This window comes from Carassius auratus, unplaced genomic scaffold, assembly GCF_003368295.1.
Source record: "Carassius auratus strain Wakin unplaced genomic scaffold, ASM336829v1 scaf_tig00215316, whole genome shotgun sequence".
NCBI lineage: Eukaryota > Metazoa > Chordata > Actinopteri > Cypriniformes > Cyprinidae > Carassius > Carassius auratus.
This window is the reverse complement of record NW_020528035.1, coordinates 1,034,761-1,051,944: the sequence shown is the minus strand read 5'-3', so window position 1 is coordinate 1,051,944 and position 17,184 is coordinate 1,034,761. Positions and strand designations below refer to the sequence as shown.

The 17,184-nt window shown below is 38.5% G+C and overlaps 1 protein-coding gene across 1 annotated transcript in view; it reads left to right on the top strand.

Annotated features, from left to right (window-relative positions):
- Window positions 1-4,098: 4,098 nt before the first annotated feature.
- Window positions 4,099-17,184, top strand: part of dlg4a (discs, large homolog 4a (Drosophila)) — a 164,567-nt gene continuing 151,481 nt past the window's right edge. The window contains exon 1 of the mRNA XM_026259980.1: window positions 4,099-4,757. Coding sequence (XP_026115765.1) covers window positions 4,728-4,757 — 30 coding nt within the window. The 5' untranslated portion in view covers window positions 4,099-4,727. The remainder of the gene's footprint in view (window positions 4,758-17,184) is intronic.

The window sequence follows — 17,184 nt, the reverse complement described above, 5'->3', positions numbered from 1 at the left end:
TTCCTTGTCGGTGTGGTGGCTCATAGAGAATGATGTTTAAACATTTTTATTCTTTGAATCCGTTTTGTTCTGATTCTCCAACTGTTGAAGTTTAACAAAAACCGAGGTACATTTTGTAAATTGTTTGTCCAGAGTGCTTGTCACAGCTGAGGTAACCTTGTTGTTGTTCGTTTTATTCCTATTGAAAGGTTTGCACTAAAATGAGAGAATAAATTTGTCTCCTGCATTTGTATTTTCCTGTGCAAATATAAAGTTGGTGTATCTCTGAAAAGGGTTCTTTTCATTCAAAGGACTCCTAAAAGTTGACAAATAAACTTCAAAATAACATGACTTTGTAACTGTTTATATATATAATTTCAATACTTATTTCTTGACCTAGTTTATAATTATGGAAATTCACAAGCCGAGCTGTTGTGTTAAAATTATGCTGTTCCTTCCTGGTTTATTAAAGTTCAAAATTGTATAGGATAATTCAACGCAGTATGCAAATTAACACTGTGTGATCTCATGCAACACATCTCAAATTGCATGAAATTGCATTAAACATCAAGGTCTACCAAAATGGGGTTCATAAAGTCACTGTAGGAGGTTTAAAAAAAAGCTAATAATTAAATCATAAAAATGTCAAATTTTAATAATTTTAATGTAACCACAATCAACACAAAATATTTCATAAAAAGAATGAACTATTTTATTGTTTACCTGCATCCCATGTGACCATAGAGAACTTTGAGCATGATATAATATGATAATATTTTAATAATTAAATAATAATAATAATGAATGTGTTGATCAGTAGCAATGTTGAAATGTTATATCTAGTTATCAAATGCTGTGTAATTATAAGTACACGACTAGTGACTGGTCTTTGTGTGAAATGTCCACAAGACTGGAAGATTTTTGTAATGTACATGTAGGCTTTTTCAGAACGATGAAAAGGAAAAATTAATAAATTATAAATTATTTATTGCTATTTTGTCAATATCATGTAAGAAATAAAAAAGTAATTGTAGTCTACATATTTTAAAATAACACAAATTACTTAATTTTTGGAATCTGATATAATCCCAGTACCCAGTACTGGAATATTATTATTCAAAACGCTGTTGAAGCTGATGGATTTGTCATGTGCTATCTGCTACTTTTCTCATCGCTGGATAACCAGAACGACAGCTGTTTATGACGACCATTGTTATTCTTCGATTCATTTCATAAAGCTTCCATGGAAGAGTTCCATTTGTATAAGTACGAGACTAAAAGAAATGTTGGATTGAAACTATCAAGCAAGTGTGTACAATAACAAAAAACGCCTTGAGTTATGAATGCAGATCGAAAGTTATTAAACTACATTTATCTCGTAAGTAAAAGTTATTACCCACAACATTTATCACACAAGCAATGCAGAGTGAGCAGTGACACTTCACTGTATGTTGACCTGAGCCTGTTTAACGTAATATTATTACTGAAAATGTCACATTATTTTCCGTATCGTTTCCGTAAAATGTTGCAATATCCCAAACGAACACATGATGGGGCAATTTTACAAAAAACAAGATGTTTTTGTAACAAAATCGGGAAATTGCTTTATCTTGCCATTCTACATCACAAACGTTACCAAACATAGTAAAATATGCACAATTGTAACATTTAAGTCTACTGTATAAACCAGTCTAACCATAGCCTATTACGTTCAGATTCATGTGAGTGTGTGAATATATGTAAAAATGCTTCTGTACGAATTAGCTCGTCTGTCCACAGCCAGGCAATGTGTGAACACACATTTCTGACTGCAGATATGTGTGTGTTAAATATGAATGCCCCAAGCCTACCCAACACGTGTTATGTCTGTATGTGAATGTCATTTTATGACAAGCTCAATGTTGCTACGGGCAACTCTCCTTTATAAAAAACTTCATAGCCTATATTAAAACCCAACTGAGACTCGACATCACTGCTCTTCTCTACAGCCACTGTCTCTGCCTCTCTCACACATGCAGCGACACACCAATCCATATACAATTACAACTATACATCAAAGCATAAATGCACAATAAAGCAAATGAGTATGTGCACATTGACGCACACATTTCAACAGACACACACTTGCACTTATGTAACAGTGATGATGTATGGTCCGGTCAGATTTGAATTAAACCAATAAAAACACTCCTCTGTGTTCATTGTCTTCTTTATGTTTTAACAACACTCAATTAAAGCAAGCATATTGTCTATTGCTTTCTCTCTCTCTCCTAGAACAGTCCTCACATGAAAGTCATAGCAGCTCCATACAAAACACTATTGTACTTCAAGAACTCAAGTGCCATGGATTCTGCATGGCAGATACAGATGGTTTGGATTAACTTCAGATAAAACATTAGCAACTAAACACTGTTTAAATAAAACAGTCTGAATTATGATGTGTTTTTATTCGTAGTTGTATAAAAATATACACCACCCTGGGGAATGAAAATGTGACAACCGATTTATTGCACAACCATTAACTCTTGACTGGGTGTAGATGCTGATTGAAAGAAAGGCTTTGAAGCCATACACATTGACTGACTTTAATGGTACAGTCCACTCTCTTAAAGACAAAGTGATACTTGAAAAAAAAAAGTCTTGCACAACATAAAACTCAGTGTGTTTTTGCTAAAATGGCCATTAATCTGTCTCATTCTCATCTAACTGTTCAGCACTGGATGGATATGAACATGTATATGGGAAAAAGATTGAAATGTTGTTAACACAAAGGCATAAAAAGAAGCAAATAAGATGACTGTGTCACTAAAAATAGCCTCATCTTCTCTCCTCTCCAATCTCTCACCCTCCTTTTCTCTCTCACCACCCATCTTTCTCTCTAGTCTTTTATTTCAGAGAGAAAATAAAATTTAGTGCCTTGTTACTTTCCTCTTTCGGTCTCACTTTTTTTTCAGGAATAGCATAGTAGTTATACTATTTATGCAGTACACAGTATATATAGTATGCAAATTTCCAGTGAATGACATACTTGTGCACTATTCACTATATAAACGCACTAGTGGATTACTGCATGACACAATACTGCATTCAGCCTACTTTTAAAATCAGTATATATATACGGTATAATGCAGTGAGCATATTTGTCACATGAACTATCATGGCCTTTCACCCAGAGTGCCACATCAGCAGGGGGCGCTGATGAGATGCAAAACACTGCTTTTCATTGTTTCTTTTCTTTTCTTTTATAACATCACTTTTCACGTGATTAGTTGACGGTTATTATTAATTACAATAGACAATGCCTATAAAGTTGAGGAAAAATGTATGTAAAATTAAAAAAATTATGTGACGAATCTATGACGAAAAGTAGTTTCAAGCATGAACACCATTAACAACTAATAGCTACAGCTTCTTTTGTACATAATATTTTAGCTTTATTGTTTCTTAGAAAAAAAAATATAATAAATTTGTTGGCTAAAAAAAAATATTTACAGAAAAATTTAATTCAGTGTAACAATTTGGCAAAATAATAATAATAATAAACTATAATTTTCAGTCTTTACCAAACTTTATTATTATCCTTCAAAACATTATATTTGACCAATTTGTCAGTGGTTTGTTTTTTAAATATAAAAAAATATAATACAATTTAGTATGTACTCACTTTTATACATTTAATTTAATGCAGATGTCTTGTCTTTGACCCATGTATTGCTAATTTGCAGCATTTTTATAATTTAGTGTTAACTTTATTTGATCGTAGCTGGTGTTTATTTCAAATAACAACATTTGTATTGTTTAGTTTTAGTTAAGTATAATAGCCCTGATTGTAGGATACGTTATCCCACACAGTGTAATCTGCAGTGTCATCCATCGTGCGAACAGAACTATTTGTCGCACACTGTATCTGTATCACACTGCCTGCTACCATTTATGTACGCGGTGTAGAGCGCTGTACGTAGTGCGCGTGTGTTCCATTGGAACGCGGCCTGCCTGCTCACGGATTTCACTGCGCTTTCTAAAGCCACGGCCACATGACAACAGAAACAACTCTGCAGCGTTGCCAAGGCAACGGCTACCGAAAGCCATGACAACCAGAGCACCCTCGTCATCTACCAGTCTTCCTTTCTTTATCTGTACTCCCGTCATCGCGTATTCCTTCACATCCGGCACTCTCCTTGAGTAATTTCGCTCTTTAACTGTCATTCCCTCTCTACACGCGCATCTTCACCGCCCCTTCCATCTTTTTACGTCCCCTCCCTCCGTGCGCGCTCGCTCGCTTGCGCGTTCTCTCTACATCTTCTGCTGCTTCAGTCCCTGCCTTCCCTCTTTCTTTTCTCCCCCTCTTCGTCTCTGCACTCATTCTCCCCTGCCCATCTCCTTTCATTAGCTCGTATCCTCTCCTCCATCTCTCCGTTTCGTCTTTTTTTTTTGTATCTCCCCTCATCGATACGAACGCGATCCCTCTCCTCGTCCTTTCCTCGTTTGCTAAATCCTGAAGGCAGACCTCTCTTATTCTCTCTCTCTCTCTCTCTTTCCGTCCCTCCCCCTTCCTCTTTTACGTTTTCCCCTCCCTCCATACTCTTTTTTCCTCAATGCTTAAGTCAGTTAAAAGAGATACACTGAAGAAAAGAGGGGCGAACGTCGGGCGCTGAGAGAGAGACAGAGAGAAGGAGAGAAGCTGGAGGGAGAGAGGGGAGAGGGGGGAACGGGGGTTTGGATACATCTCCACCTGTCTTCTCTCTGCCATGGACTGCCTCTGCATAGTGACCACAAAGGTAAGCCAATTCACCCTGTCACGACCAGAAGCGGCAGGAGTATGTGGTGTGGGCGCGCTAGGGGAAAGTTTATCGCATCTCCTGCTGGTGCGAGGTGAAGGGAGCGTTCTTTTCCGAGCGGTATTCATGGGTTCAGCACTTCTTTGTTCTTCCGTCTGATCTGACTTTCTCTCTCACCAGAGCTCGCTCGTATTGACACGAATCCCAGGCTGTTTTATAATAGGAGCGTTCATTTGAAATGCCTTACGCGTTTTTTTGGCACGTAAGGACAGGACGCGTTCTAGCATTCCATGAAAGCTGGACGCAGAACGCTCGCGTAAAGTTCAACTTCTTTTTGCTCGCCTCAATTAAAAACAGCGAGACGCCACTACTAAACTATCAAAGTGCTCCATCTGAGTGTACGTGTACAACAATTAAACAATAGCGCAGCGGAACGCAAGAACGCGTCTCGTGTGAACGGAGCGTGAAATTGCGGCCCACACTCAGGCAGACCGTGGTGCAGTATGAACTTTATATATATAAATACATATTTGGAGAAATGGAGAAATATTTGCCCCTTTTTATTTAAGGATGTTGATTACCTAACCGTATACAAGCTCGAAGATCAAAGAGTTGATCAATTAGTCCCCAACAGTTCAAATACAAAGTGGCTGCAAAAGTGTTTTCTACTGCCTACTTGTACAGTAGAATATAATGGATTTTTAAGTTTTGAATTTATTGTCAGGTTTGTCTTTAAAAAAAAAAAAAAATCTTTTTAGCTGTACATTGACAACACATACCTCAGAAACACACTGTTTGAGAGCTACACGGCAGTACAGAGTCTGCATTGCTTCTCATTCAATAATTAGACAGTCTTGATAGAACATTACGAAATATATAAAATCTTTTTAATAAGAAACATTATTATAATTGTTTTTTTCAAAATAGTTTTGCAACATTTGGTGCATTTTTGTCAGTTTCACTGGCATTGTGGTTCTTTTCTGAGCCTGCTGAGGTGCTTCACAGATGTGTGATGCTGTCCATGAGGAGGAGGAGGAGGAGGAGGAGGAAGTAGAGCGCTTACAAGAATTGAAAAGGAAATGAGAGAAAAAAGTGAGATCTGTTAAACTATAGAGGGAACGACGTATGAGTGTGTGGGAGCCAGAGAGTGAGAGGTCGGCTACAAGCGGAAGCTTTCATTAATAAATGCTCACATGTGATTTGTCATCTACCTGCAGTTAGCAGGCTCTGTGTATTTGTGTGTGTGTGTGTGTGTGTGTGGAGGTGAGACACATCCCACTGCTCCTGACGGCATGTGCCTCTTTGCCCATGTCGTGTTGCTGGCAGAGCACTCTGAATGGTTTATGTAACGTTGGCTGATGCTTTCTTTCCTGTGCTGGTGTCTGTTCCATCACTTTTCGCTCCCTTTCGTTGTCTTCAGATAGACTCCCACCTTGCATGCTCCTCCTAAACACTACCATGACCTCACTTTCAACAGACCTACTGTACCCAATGTATGAGTGAGAGTCAGAAAGGTATGAAGAGAGAGAGAGAGAGAGAGAGAGCGTTGAAGAGAGAAATTAGCGCAGTACCTGCTTTTGTGTGGGTTGAGATGGAAATGGTGCTCTAGTCTTTGGATGTATGCTTATTAAAGACCATACTATGTTTTTTGTGAGGATCCCAAATGTATTGCTCTTTCTACGAGGCTTATGTTATGTTTTGTTTAAGGATCAAATTATTCTCAGATGTTGAAATTCCTCAAGAGAAATACAAATTGAGCCAAAAGCGTCAATTGACATACAGTGTAGAGCTATAAAACCAATGTGGAAAGCTTAAATAAAGGAAATGTTCATAAATCACAGACTAGCAGGTGCTCTCTTGGCAAATCTGAGCACAGTTTAAAACACTGTTTAGATATTTTCTAAAACTTTACATGAAACTTGAGATTGCTGAGTGTTTTATTCTGTTATTCTGGAGAAAAAAGCTGGGAGGACTTGATCAAAATTAGCATTTCCTTCGCTGTCCGGAAGAAACATGGACATTGGACATTGGATGTAAGGTTATCTGGAAAGTTTCAAACAGTCTCACAATATCTTCCGGACAGTAAAATGATGTTCTTTCCTCAACTATAGCCTTTTAAAAATGTATTATTATTGCTTAAATAAATGGTTCACACTCAGAATTTTAAGTAGCATAAGTTTTGTATGAACCTACATTTGATCAAATAATTTGTGCTGACAAATGGCTAATTTGAAGCACTTCGCACCTATAGTAAGTGCACTAAATGCTAATGCTGATTATTTCTCTTGTAGTTTTCTTAATTACTAAAATTTTCTTAATTAGGGGAACAAATGCTTCAAAATTAACAACTTAACGCAGTTATTTGTCACTATTGCTTTGTTATTCTTAATTATTGGGTGGTCACACTACATCTTTAGTAGGATTCACCTACATGTATACACATGCAAATGTGGGAGACCGGAAACATTCATTTTGCATTTCGCTGTGTTCCAAAGTTCAAGTTTGGTAAACTATGACCTGCAAATTTTAATATGAATATGTGTGACCAATACATAATTGATATGTTACGTCTCACCTGAAAGCTGAGGGTGTGCAGCGTTACTGGAAAGCGGAGACTGGATATTTGTACATGTTTGGTTTACTGTATTAATGTTTGTTAAATGCTGAATTTATGTTTTAAAGATGTGTGACTCGATATCACAATCATATCATATATCACATCAAAGTTTAGTTTCACTGCCCACGCCGCTAAGATAAACTAATCAATAAACAATTTAATATCTCTTGTGAAAAAGAAGTATGTTTAATTGTATTGCTTTTGCAATTAAATTTTTTTCAATTTAAAATCTTAAAGTATATTAAAAACACCTACACTTGCAGTTAATACAGTATTCAAAATGAAAGGTCATGTAAGTGTACTTAAAAATGGTACATTTTCATGACTGTTTCTTAACACATTTTTTTACTTCAAAGTACATTTTAAATAATTGTTTTAATAATCTTTTGTTGTCCTTTTTAAGAAATACACTTATGATTTGATGAACATGCTAAATACACATGAAACGTTTATGATTATAATTTTAACTGTTATGTTATTTAATATTAAATTTAAAGGTAATGTTTTTAAATGTACTAAATACATTTTTTATTTTATTTTTTATATTTTGATGAAGTATGTCCAAAAAGGTATGGAATTGCCACCGTACTTGCACCGTACTGTGCATCTTGTTATCCTTGTGTCCCTCGGTGTACACATCCTTACTCAGCAATTTCATGATTTTGATCCATAAAGTTTGTTGTACATTATATTCCTGCTTCATTGAGTTGTATTGTGGGTGAATTATGTATCATGTCAGTGTACATCTGTGTGTGTGTGTTATGTTTCTTCAGCATGTGTCCTATTTTGTTGTGTTAAAATAATTTTTCTTTTAGTTTGTGTATAAATGTGTGTGTGTTAGCTCATCTGTGACCACAGATGCATGTGAATGTCTCTCAGTTCCTGTTGGCTTCATTTGATTTAAGCCTGTTCCCTTGGCAACAGAAGCAGGCGCCTGCTCGTCAGTTTACAGAAGCAGACATTATGAAGTGGGTAGGAGAGATGAGTGGAGAGAAACGATAGAGAAGCTTTCTGTGTTTTGTAGAGGTGTGTATGTGAGAGCTGCTAAACTGCATGTGTCAGTGGGCTTTCTCTACCCATGCTTTACTTTGTTAGTGTTGATCTGAAGATGGGCCATTTATGTGTGTGTGTTAGTGTGTGTCGACAGAAGTGGAGGTTTACCCTTTGAAAGCCTCTTCATTTGGACTGAAACGGGATCTGTCCCTGTGGTGACTGTGATTGAGCCAAATCTGGCTCCACAGACTGTGACAGTGGATGAATCTATGTCATATCGACCAATAAATGTCTCTCTCTGCATTTAAATGTAAGTTTTGTTGCAACACAATATTATATTTACATTTATTCTTTTAAAAGCAAACTACAGTGCATTCAAGACATGTTTTACCAGTATATGCATTTCCCGAGAATCAGACTTATGACCTTGGTGTTGTGAGCGTTGTGATTTAACATCTATAGGAAATTAAAGTCTTTGTTGCAAGCATTTTATAATTTTGTCAATGGAGCAGGTTTGTCATTTACACTTTTAATGAAAAACTGATCAGGATTAATCCAGCTGTTTAGAAAAGCATTGCTGAGGCTTGAATGAAAAAGTGAAGATTCATGCACATTGTGCATTGTAACCAAGCACATGTACATGTAGAAATCCAGAAATTATAAATTATTGTAATTTCTGGGCAGAAATGTCTTGAGCCACAACAAGAACCACCTCACTGTGTGATCAAGTTCACTTAAGGGTTTAAAAGGCACATAGTTTTGTCAGATCTACAGCAGATGCAGACACTCACAAATCTGTGGAGCTATCAGCTTCGTACATTTGAGATCACTTGCATTGAGCACAAGAAGTTTATTTGATTCTTTTGGCAACATAAAAAAACTATGTATTTTTGTTGGACATCATATCATATGATACATCAGGCTTTTATGACTCATTTGGTATGATAGGGGACCAAATGGAGCTCATCCTCATTGCTCAGTTTTTTTCAGAGGCCCAAATTGAGCTAAAATATACAATTTGGCATAGATGCTCATATTTGTATGCTAAGAAGTAATATGAAATTCTGATAGCTTATGGTGTAACTCAATGAGAGTTTATAAGAATCTGCTCACATAATATTTATCAGTTGTCACCCAATAATATGTCTTTGTAAGAAAAAGCTCAATATTTTTTATGGTGGGGAAAAATGTATTCGGTTACAAATGTAAACTAGGTGGGAAAAAGTTTATTTTTTTTCCTGAACTGAAGCCTTTTTCAATAACCCAGTATAACTGCATGGCCATTGGTTTGTGCAGAACTTTTAAAAAAACGATTCAATGGCTCGGCAGTGGCGCTGCACAAACCTATGGCCATGAAGCTTCCAAAGCCCACCAAAATGGGCAGGGCCAACTATATAAGCTCCTGCTTTGCCATGGGATTTAGGTTACTTCGACTGAATCGATAACTGAGAGTTCTCTTTTGAGGTGAAGAGGTCCACTTCCGCCTTGCCAAAGATCTCCCAAATTTTTCAAACCATCTGTGGATAAAGCATCCACTCCACTGACTTTTGCTTCGCGACAACATTTCTGCTTCTTGGTTCAGTTTGCCCGGAACATGCACTGGTTTCAGTGAGCACAGGATGAGCTGAGCCCATTCCAGGTGGTTCTCTATCAGTGCAAAGATGCACCTTGAGGAAAGCCCTCACTGGCTTTCTGTCCTTCTTGAGGATGAGGAAGTAACAGCTGTAGAAGCCTTAATTATAAGTTGGAGGCACCATCGCTATGGCTCTCTTTACCAAAATGTTTTTCACTTCGGAGTGCAGGACAAGTGTGTCCTTTCTCTGAACTGCTGAAATGTGGGGGTCTCTGAGTAAATTGAAGTTAATAGCCTCACCTTATTATACCCAGAACCCACTCTGACAGCCCAGGAAGTCAGGGATTGGATTGGTTTGAGTGCCTGGTCGCTGCAAGGAGACACGTTACTAATGAGAAATGGAAGATGAAATCTGCTTTCTTTTGGAAAATGTTTGCTATAACAGTGGATCGCCACTTGTGTGCTTGAATGGGCCCAGAGTTTGCAGCAAACATATCACCGACTGCACCCAGAACTGGATGGGGTGATTGGCGGCTTAAGAGAGGCAACTTGGGAGGTGGTCCGGCTGCAGCGAGACTTGACCCCTTCCTCTTTCTGTCCTTTAGATCAGGATGATGCCTGAGGCATGTCCTGTGTTATCTTGGGCCGGGGTCCCTGGAGCTTTGGAAATGGGTAGCATTTGGCCGAGGGGGAACGTTGTTGAGGCTCAGGCTTGGCTGGCTGGGAGGTAGCAGCGGCCGTGGCCATGGGTACCGGCTTCGTGGGTTGCTGAGTTTGTGCAGACTTGGGTCGACTAGAGGCAGCTACAGTGCTAGAGTGTTTTGGTAGGTGTCGCATGGCCTGGGACGTCTTTTGTGCCTCCGTGAAATGCTCGGCTAAGCCTTTAACTGCTGGCCCGAATAGACTGGTGGGAGAGACCAGGCCATCAAGGAAGGGAATCTTGTCAGCATCCTTGATTTCTGTGAAGATCAGCCATAAATGGCGCTCAAGCACAATCTGAATGGCCATGTCGGCTAGGTGTTTGGCCTGGAAGACCTGTAGAGCCACCATCGAGATTAGTGCTGAGGCTGCTTGCCCAGCCAAGGAGTAGGCGTGTCCAGCAAAGTGGTGAAGTTCTCCTACACGGCGGGCAGAGACTCGTCCAGTGGAGACAGCTTTTCATATCCCTTATCTTCAGTGTCGTCCACTGAAGCGGAATGAAGCGGAAGTACGGAGGCATGGGGTGCGCCACGACCTAGTGAGCTCATCATGAACTTCTGGAAAAAAAGGATGGGATTTCTGACGAGGGGCTTGACAGCGTCACGGCAGGAACCACTCCTCCAGACTGCTGCGAGAGAGCTCTTCTGGTGGAGACCACTCAAATCCCTGCTTCTTGATGGCTTTCGAGAGCACACAAAATAATTTGCCGTCCATCCCTGGCTTAACCTTGCTGGGCTCAGAAAATGGTGGGGGTTGAGGGCAGAATTTGAGCCCAGCAGCTCCTCCGCATCCGAGGCTGCTAATGACATGTTGTGATCCAGCAGCTCGTCATCACTCCCATTGAATGAGACCAGAACGCTCGTGCTGTCAGAGGGACACTGGTCAGGCTGGGTGAAGAGGACAGGGGAAGCCTCTCTGTGCGGAGAGAGCAAGGCATGCAGGACTTGAGCTGGCATGAGCTTGCTTGCATCCGAGTGCTGTGATCCTCTGCCCCGCTGTTTTTTCCTCACAGGCTCCTGGAAGGAGTAAAATGGAAGGGTGATATGGGTGGACTCACTATCTAATGCAGAGAGGCAAGACTCATGTTGTCACAGTGAGAGCAATCCGTCGCGGTCAGCATGGATTCGTTGTGGGGTTTCCCCCAGAGGGGAGATCTGTATGTACCTCATTAACGGTGCTGCATTTGAAACAACGCAATTTTTTTGTTGAAATTTGCCCTTATAAGGCTCACTAGATGGTGCCAGGGGAAGCAGGACCACTTCTGTGTGGCACTGAAGGCAGTGAATCAGCCGAGCAGAAAGGTCACTGTTCCACTGGGAGGCATGTCAAAGGTGAGCAGGCTCATAAGTCAGTGGAGATCAGTGAAGAGCTTCGTTGTCAATGAAAGAGAAGAAATCTGAATCCTATGGTGAAGCGGCCACTTATATAGTCAGATGGCAATGCCCATTCTGGCGGGCTTTGGCAGCCTTTGTGGTCATAGGTTCATGGAGCACAGTGTATTGCACATACCAATGGTTGTGCAGTTACACTGCGTTATTGAAAAATGCTTCAGTTCAGGAGAAAAAAAGGACTTAAGAGTAAAGAATCGATAGGGACCATACAATGCCGTGCATACAGTGATGACTGAGAGATGAACAAATAACGTACAACCTCTTTTTCATGGAGCGAGAAAAGTAACGAAGCAAACAATTTTAAACTCTGTTTTCATGTCGATATACACATTTACATTAAATATTCCACTCGCATTAATGGAGATAAACAGTGAAATTACATAATTTTACAAAAAACATAATTACATAATTGTATAAACAATAGGCTACATAAGTTTCCTGTGGTATGCTATGTTTTAATGACAGCTAGGAGTGCTAAAGGTGCACAATAATTCATCTTTAAACTAAATAACAGATCACGCTATGCTAAATATTTTAGCGAGAACAATGATCAATGATGCGCACTTACTTCGATATAATGGTGGACACTGCTGGATTAAGAGGTCGAATGGTCCATTGTCCGGTATAGGATCATTGATAATAGCTTACTGTACAAATGGTGTTGGTGGAGTGTGAAGGCATCTCAACAACATAATGTAAAAATACCACTATATTTGAAGGATATAACTAGGCGATAGCGGTAAGATTAGCATGTTTCCTTTTTAAAATACTTTGTCTCTGACTTGCTGAACCAGACAATTGTATTCACGCTACAATAAATATGGGCCTATCTGTTTCCACTAAAAATAGCTAAAAGATTCTCGTCAGCAAAACTGCATACATTTAATTTGAATTGTTTTAAATACTATCTGGCCAGTGTAAAAGAAGGAGATCAACTGTATATCTGTTATTTAGATCTTTATATCTAAATATATCTGCAGGTCAAACTTTAAACCATTTTGTTTTTAAGGATATTTTCATATATTTATTATAAAACATAACAAGGATACTGGATAATTTTTATCAATAAATATTAATGTGCCTATTTTACCTTATTAAAAGGAGATCCACAATACATAGAGTCTTGGTTGACCCAAAAATAAAACTTCTGTCATCATTTACTCATGTTGTTCCAAACATTGCAAGACTTGTTTTCATGGAATACAAAAACAAAAGTCTTAAAGAATGCAAATGATTGCACAGATACTATTTTAACTGAACTGAGCTGAATGATGATGACATCACTGAATTCAATGATGAACTGCCTTTAACAGTCATTTTGCATTATTGACACACTGTTCTCTTAATTAATGTTGTTCAGTTGCTTTGACACAATCTGTTTAGTTTAAAGCGCCATATAAATAAAGGTGACTTGACTTGACTTGAGAGGAATTATGTCACTGTAGGCTTTACTTGCATGGAAAGTGGCAGTCTGGCCATTCTTTTAGACTTTTGTTTGTGTATTCCATGAAAACAAGTCTTGCAATGTTTGGAACAACATGAGTAAATGATGACAGAAGTTTTATTTTTGGGTCAACCAAGACTCTATGTATTGTGGATCTTCTTTTAATAAGGTAAAATAGAAACAGGCAACATTGTTCGGCAGAGAATATATATATATTTTTTATCTTAAACTTGCAAATTCTACTGTATCATATTTCATAAGTCAACGGTATCGCTGTAAATGAAGTGTCCCCCAACTAAGCAAGCCAGAGGCGACAGCGGCAAGGAACCAAAACTCCATCGTTGACAGAATTGAGAAAAAAACCTTTGGAGAAACCAGACTCAGTTGGGGGGCCAGTTCTCCTCTGACCAGACGAAACCAGCAGTTCAGTTCCAGGCTGCAGCCAAGTCAGATTGTGCAGAAGAATCATCTGTTTCCTATGGTCTTGTCCCGGTGGTCATCTGAGACAAGGTCTTTACAGGGGATCTGTATCTGGGGCTCTAGTTGTCCTGGTCTCCGCTGTCTTTCAGGGCAGTAGAGGTCCTTTCTAGGTGCTGATCCACCATCTGGTCTGGATACGTACTGGATCCGGATGACTGCAGTGACCCTCTGATCTGGATACAGACTGGATCTGGTGGCTACGGTGTCCTCGGAATAAGAGAGAAACAGATTCATATTAGCGTAGATGTCATTCTTCTAATGATGTAGCAAGTACATCATGTGTTATGGGAAGTTTTCCCGGTTCCGGTTTGCCTAATTAATGCCGCCTAAAAAAACTTTAACAGATTTGTATATTAGAAGCGTATTAGTGTGTTTAAATGTAAGCCAGGTTAAAGGGATATGTCTAGATTTAAACTGCAAGAGTGTTTCTGCCTCCCGAACAATGTTAGGTAGGTTATTCCAGATTTTAGGCACTAAATAGGAAAAGGACCTGCCACCCGCAGTTGATTTTGATATTCTAGGAATGATCAAATTGCCAGAGTTTTGAGAGCGCAGCGGACATGGAGGTGCAGTGTTGACAGAACAGGGCTAATATGGTCGTACTTCCTGGTTCTAGTAAGAACTCTAACTGCTGCATTTTGGATTAGCTGGAGTTTGTTTATTAAGCGTGCAGAACAACCATCCAATAAAGCATTACTATAATCTAACCTCAAGTCATATGTTGGCTTGTGTAAGGAACAGACCCAAATACAGTGAACTGCTTGAAATCTTTTTCTCAGCCACAGCTCTCAAATCCCATTCACACTTATTCAGTCATGGCACACTGTTTTTGGATAATGACTTCTTTTGCCACTGATGTAAAATCTGCCACACCGACTTGCCTTGCATTGTAAGTTTGGATTTCAGTTTATGGATGAAAGCAATGGTGGAGAAAATTTTTTAATTGAACAGTGATTCAAGATTGTGTTTTGTTTACATTGTGATGGCCGATATAACTTAATTTTATTAAAATTTCATTGAAGAAATTGTGCAGTTCAGTCATTGCAGCCACGACATTTACTCCACAAGTGAAAGAGTCTAATTACAGGGGGTTATTGGGTAAAGCGAGTAGTATTCGATGGGTCATATGATTTCAAAATATGATCCCTAAGAGGCTACGCATGGCAGCTGTGTTGCATAGGCTATTGATATGACTGGAGTCTTCATCTCATGGGCGTAATAACAACAGCTAACAGATTGGGAACGACACAAGAGTGAGTCAGTATTCAGTAATGGCAAAAATTGTGTCTCTGCAAAGTTTCTCTTTAAACAATCAGTGTGGGATCAGAGCATGGTCATTTCAGAGGTCATTTCAATGTTAGCTCAAATTTATTAGTCCACATTCCTTTAGACAGAACAAGATGCTGATGAAATGTGCATTTGAATGTCTGACCTTAAAACAAATTGCAACATTTTTTTCATAATTTATTCTTATAAATACAGCTGTAGCTGTGTTAAAAACTTACTTTGAGCAGAACAGTAATATTCCTCCACTGAAGAAAAAAATAGCGTGCATGAACAAGCATTCGCCGCAGAACACTTTTTACTCTGAACGGCTAAATATTTATCTCAATATTTTTCATCTCTTCAAATTTTTGACCCTCTTGATGACATATTTAGAAGAGTAAGAGGAGATAACAGCGAAATGTGGTTTTCGAAAAGCTTTTGGACAGTGATTTATTCACAGCTTTTGTTGTTGGAATGGACAGAGATTGCTAAACGATGCTGCTGCTGCTGCTGGTGGTGGCTGTCTCAGTCTCATTGATCCACACTTCATTTGGTACAAACAGCCAAATCCTGTTTTTTTTTCTTCACAAGGCATATTAACAGTCATGCTAATAACTGTGAGTGAGATATTTTGCCCAAAGCATCATAAGCATGTGGTCCTGTTGAACTAATGACCCTTGTTAAAAATAAAGTAAACCTTTAAAATAGTACTTATTATTGAAATCATATACTAAAAGAATATACTTGAAGAATATTGCAAACAGAATAAAATGTTTTTGGATACTTAAAGGGATGGTTCACTTTCAAATTAAATTTTGATAAGTTTTAGTTTACCTCAAGGGCATCCAAGATTTAGGTTTCTTTGTTTCCGCAGTATTTCCCATTTTGATATTTTTAGGTCAAACCGTTCTTGTCTGTGACTCATATAATGGAGGTCTATGGTCACCACCTCAAAGAGCATGCACAGAGGAGTCCAAATTAAACAATTCACCACCGTAAGTACACATTGATGACTTAAGACACGAAACGAGTGGTTTGTGTAAGAAAACGAACAGTATTTATATCGTTTTTACCTCTTGTACACAACCACTTCCAACTGATCTGAGGGCACGAGTGCTTCCTGATGTGACGTGCGGGCGCGCTCTGGCTTAGTCTGCGCAAGTGTGGACAGTGCCGGAATTGATCTCTCACGCGTGTACATTAAATTTTTAAAATGTACTCAAGTGTGTTAAGAAACAGTGGTGAAAGTGTCTCTTTTTAACCACACTAAAGTGGCCTTACTTTAATATTACATTATCCCTGGTTTTCTTAAAAATATACTTTTAAGATTTTAAGTATTCCACAAGTGCATATTCAGTACAATTAAACGAGGATGCTTTTAGCATTTCACTTTAATAAAAACTGGAGGCTATAATTATTCATATATCATAATCAACTATCATAATGACAAGATTATCTGTAGGTCTGCCAGGAGTAGCAGACATGAAAAAAGCATTAACATAAACTGTCTATAAGTCCAAATGATCTGTTCTAATATACTGCATGTCCACATTTGTTTCTTTCTTTATTTCTCCTAAATATTTTTAAAGAAACATCGGAAATAAAACTGATACTACAAATGAAGAACGAGGAGAAAAAAAGAAATAAAAAAAACATAACTGGTTTGTTCGTATTATGAAAAGCTGAGTTTGAACATTTGGCAGCATTAACCAGATTTGAGAGCTAAAGGCAGAAGACAAGATTTTGAGTGAATAATAATGTCAGGCTTTCTCTTACACAAGACTGAAGAAACTCAGTTAATTGCCTTAAACTGAATGAAAGATTCACACTCACAGATCTGACTGCCTTTTTGAGTGATGCATCTACTAAAAATGAGATAGGCCAGTGTAAGCATTCATCAAACATTAAACTGAGCTGTGCAATGTCTTCATTTTTAAATAAGCTTGTCCACAGGCTGACATGTT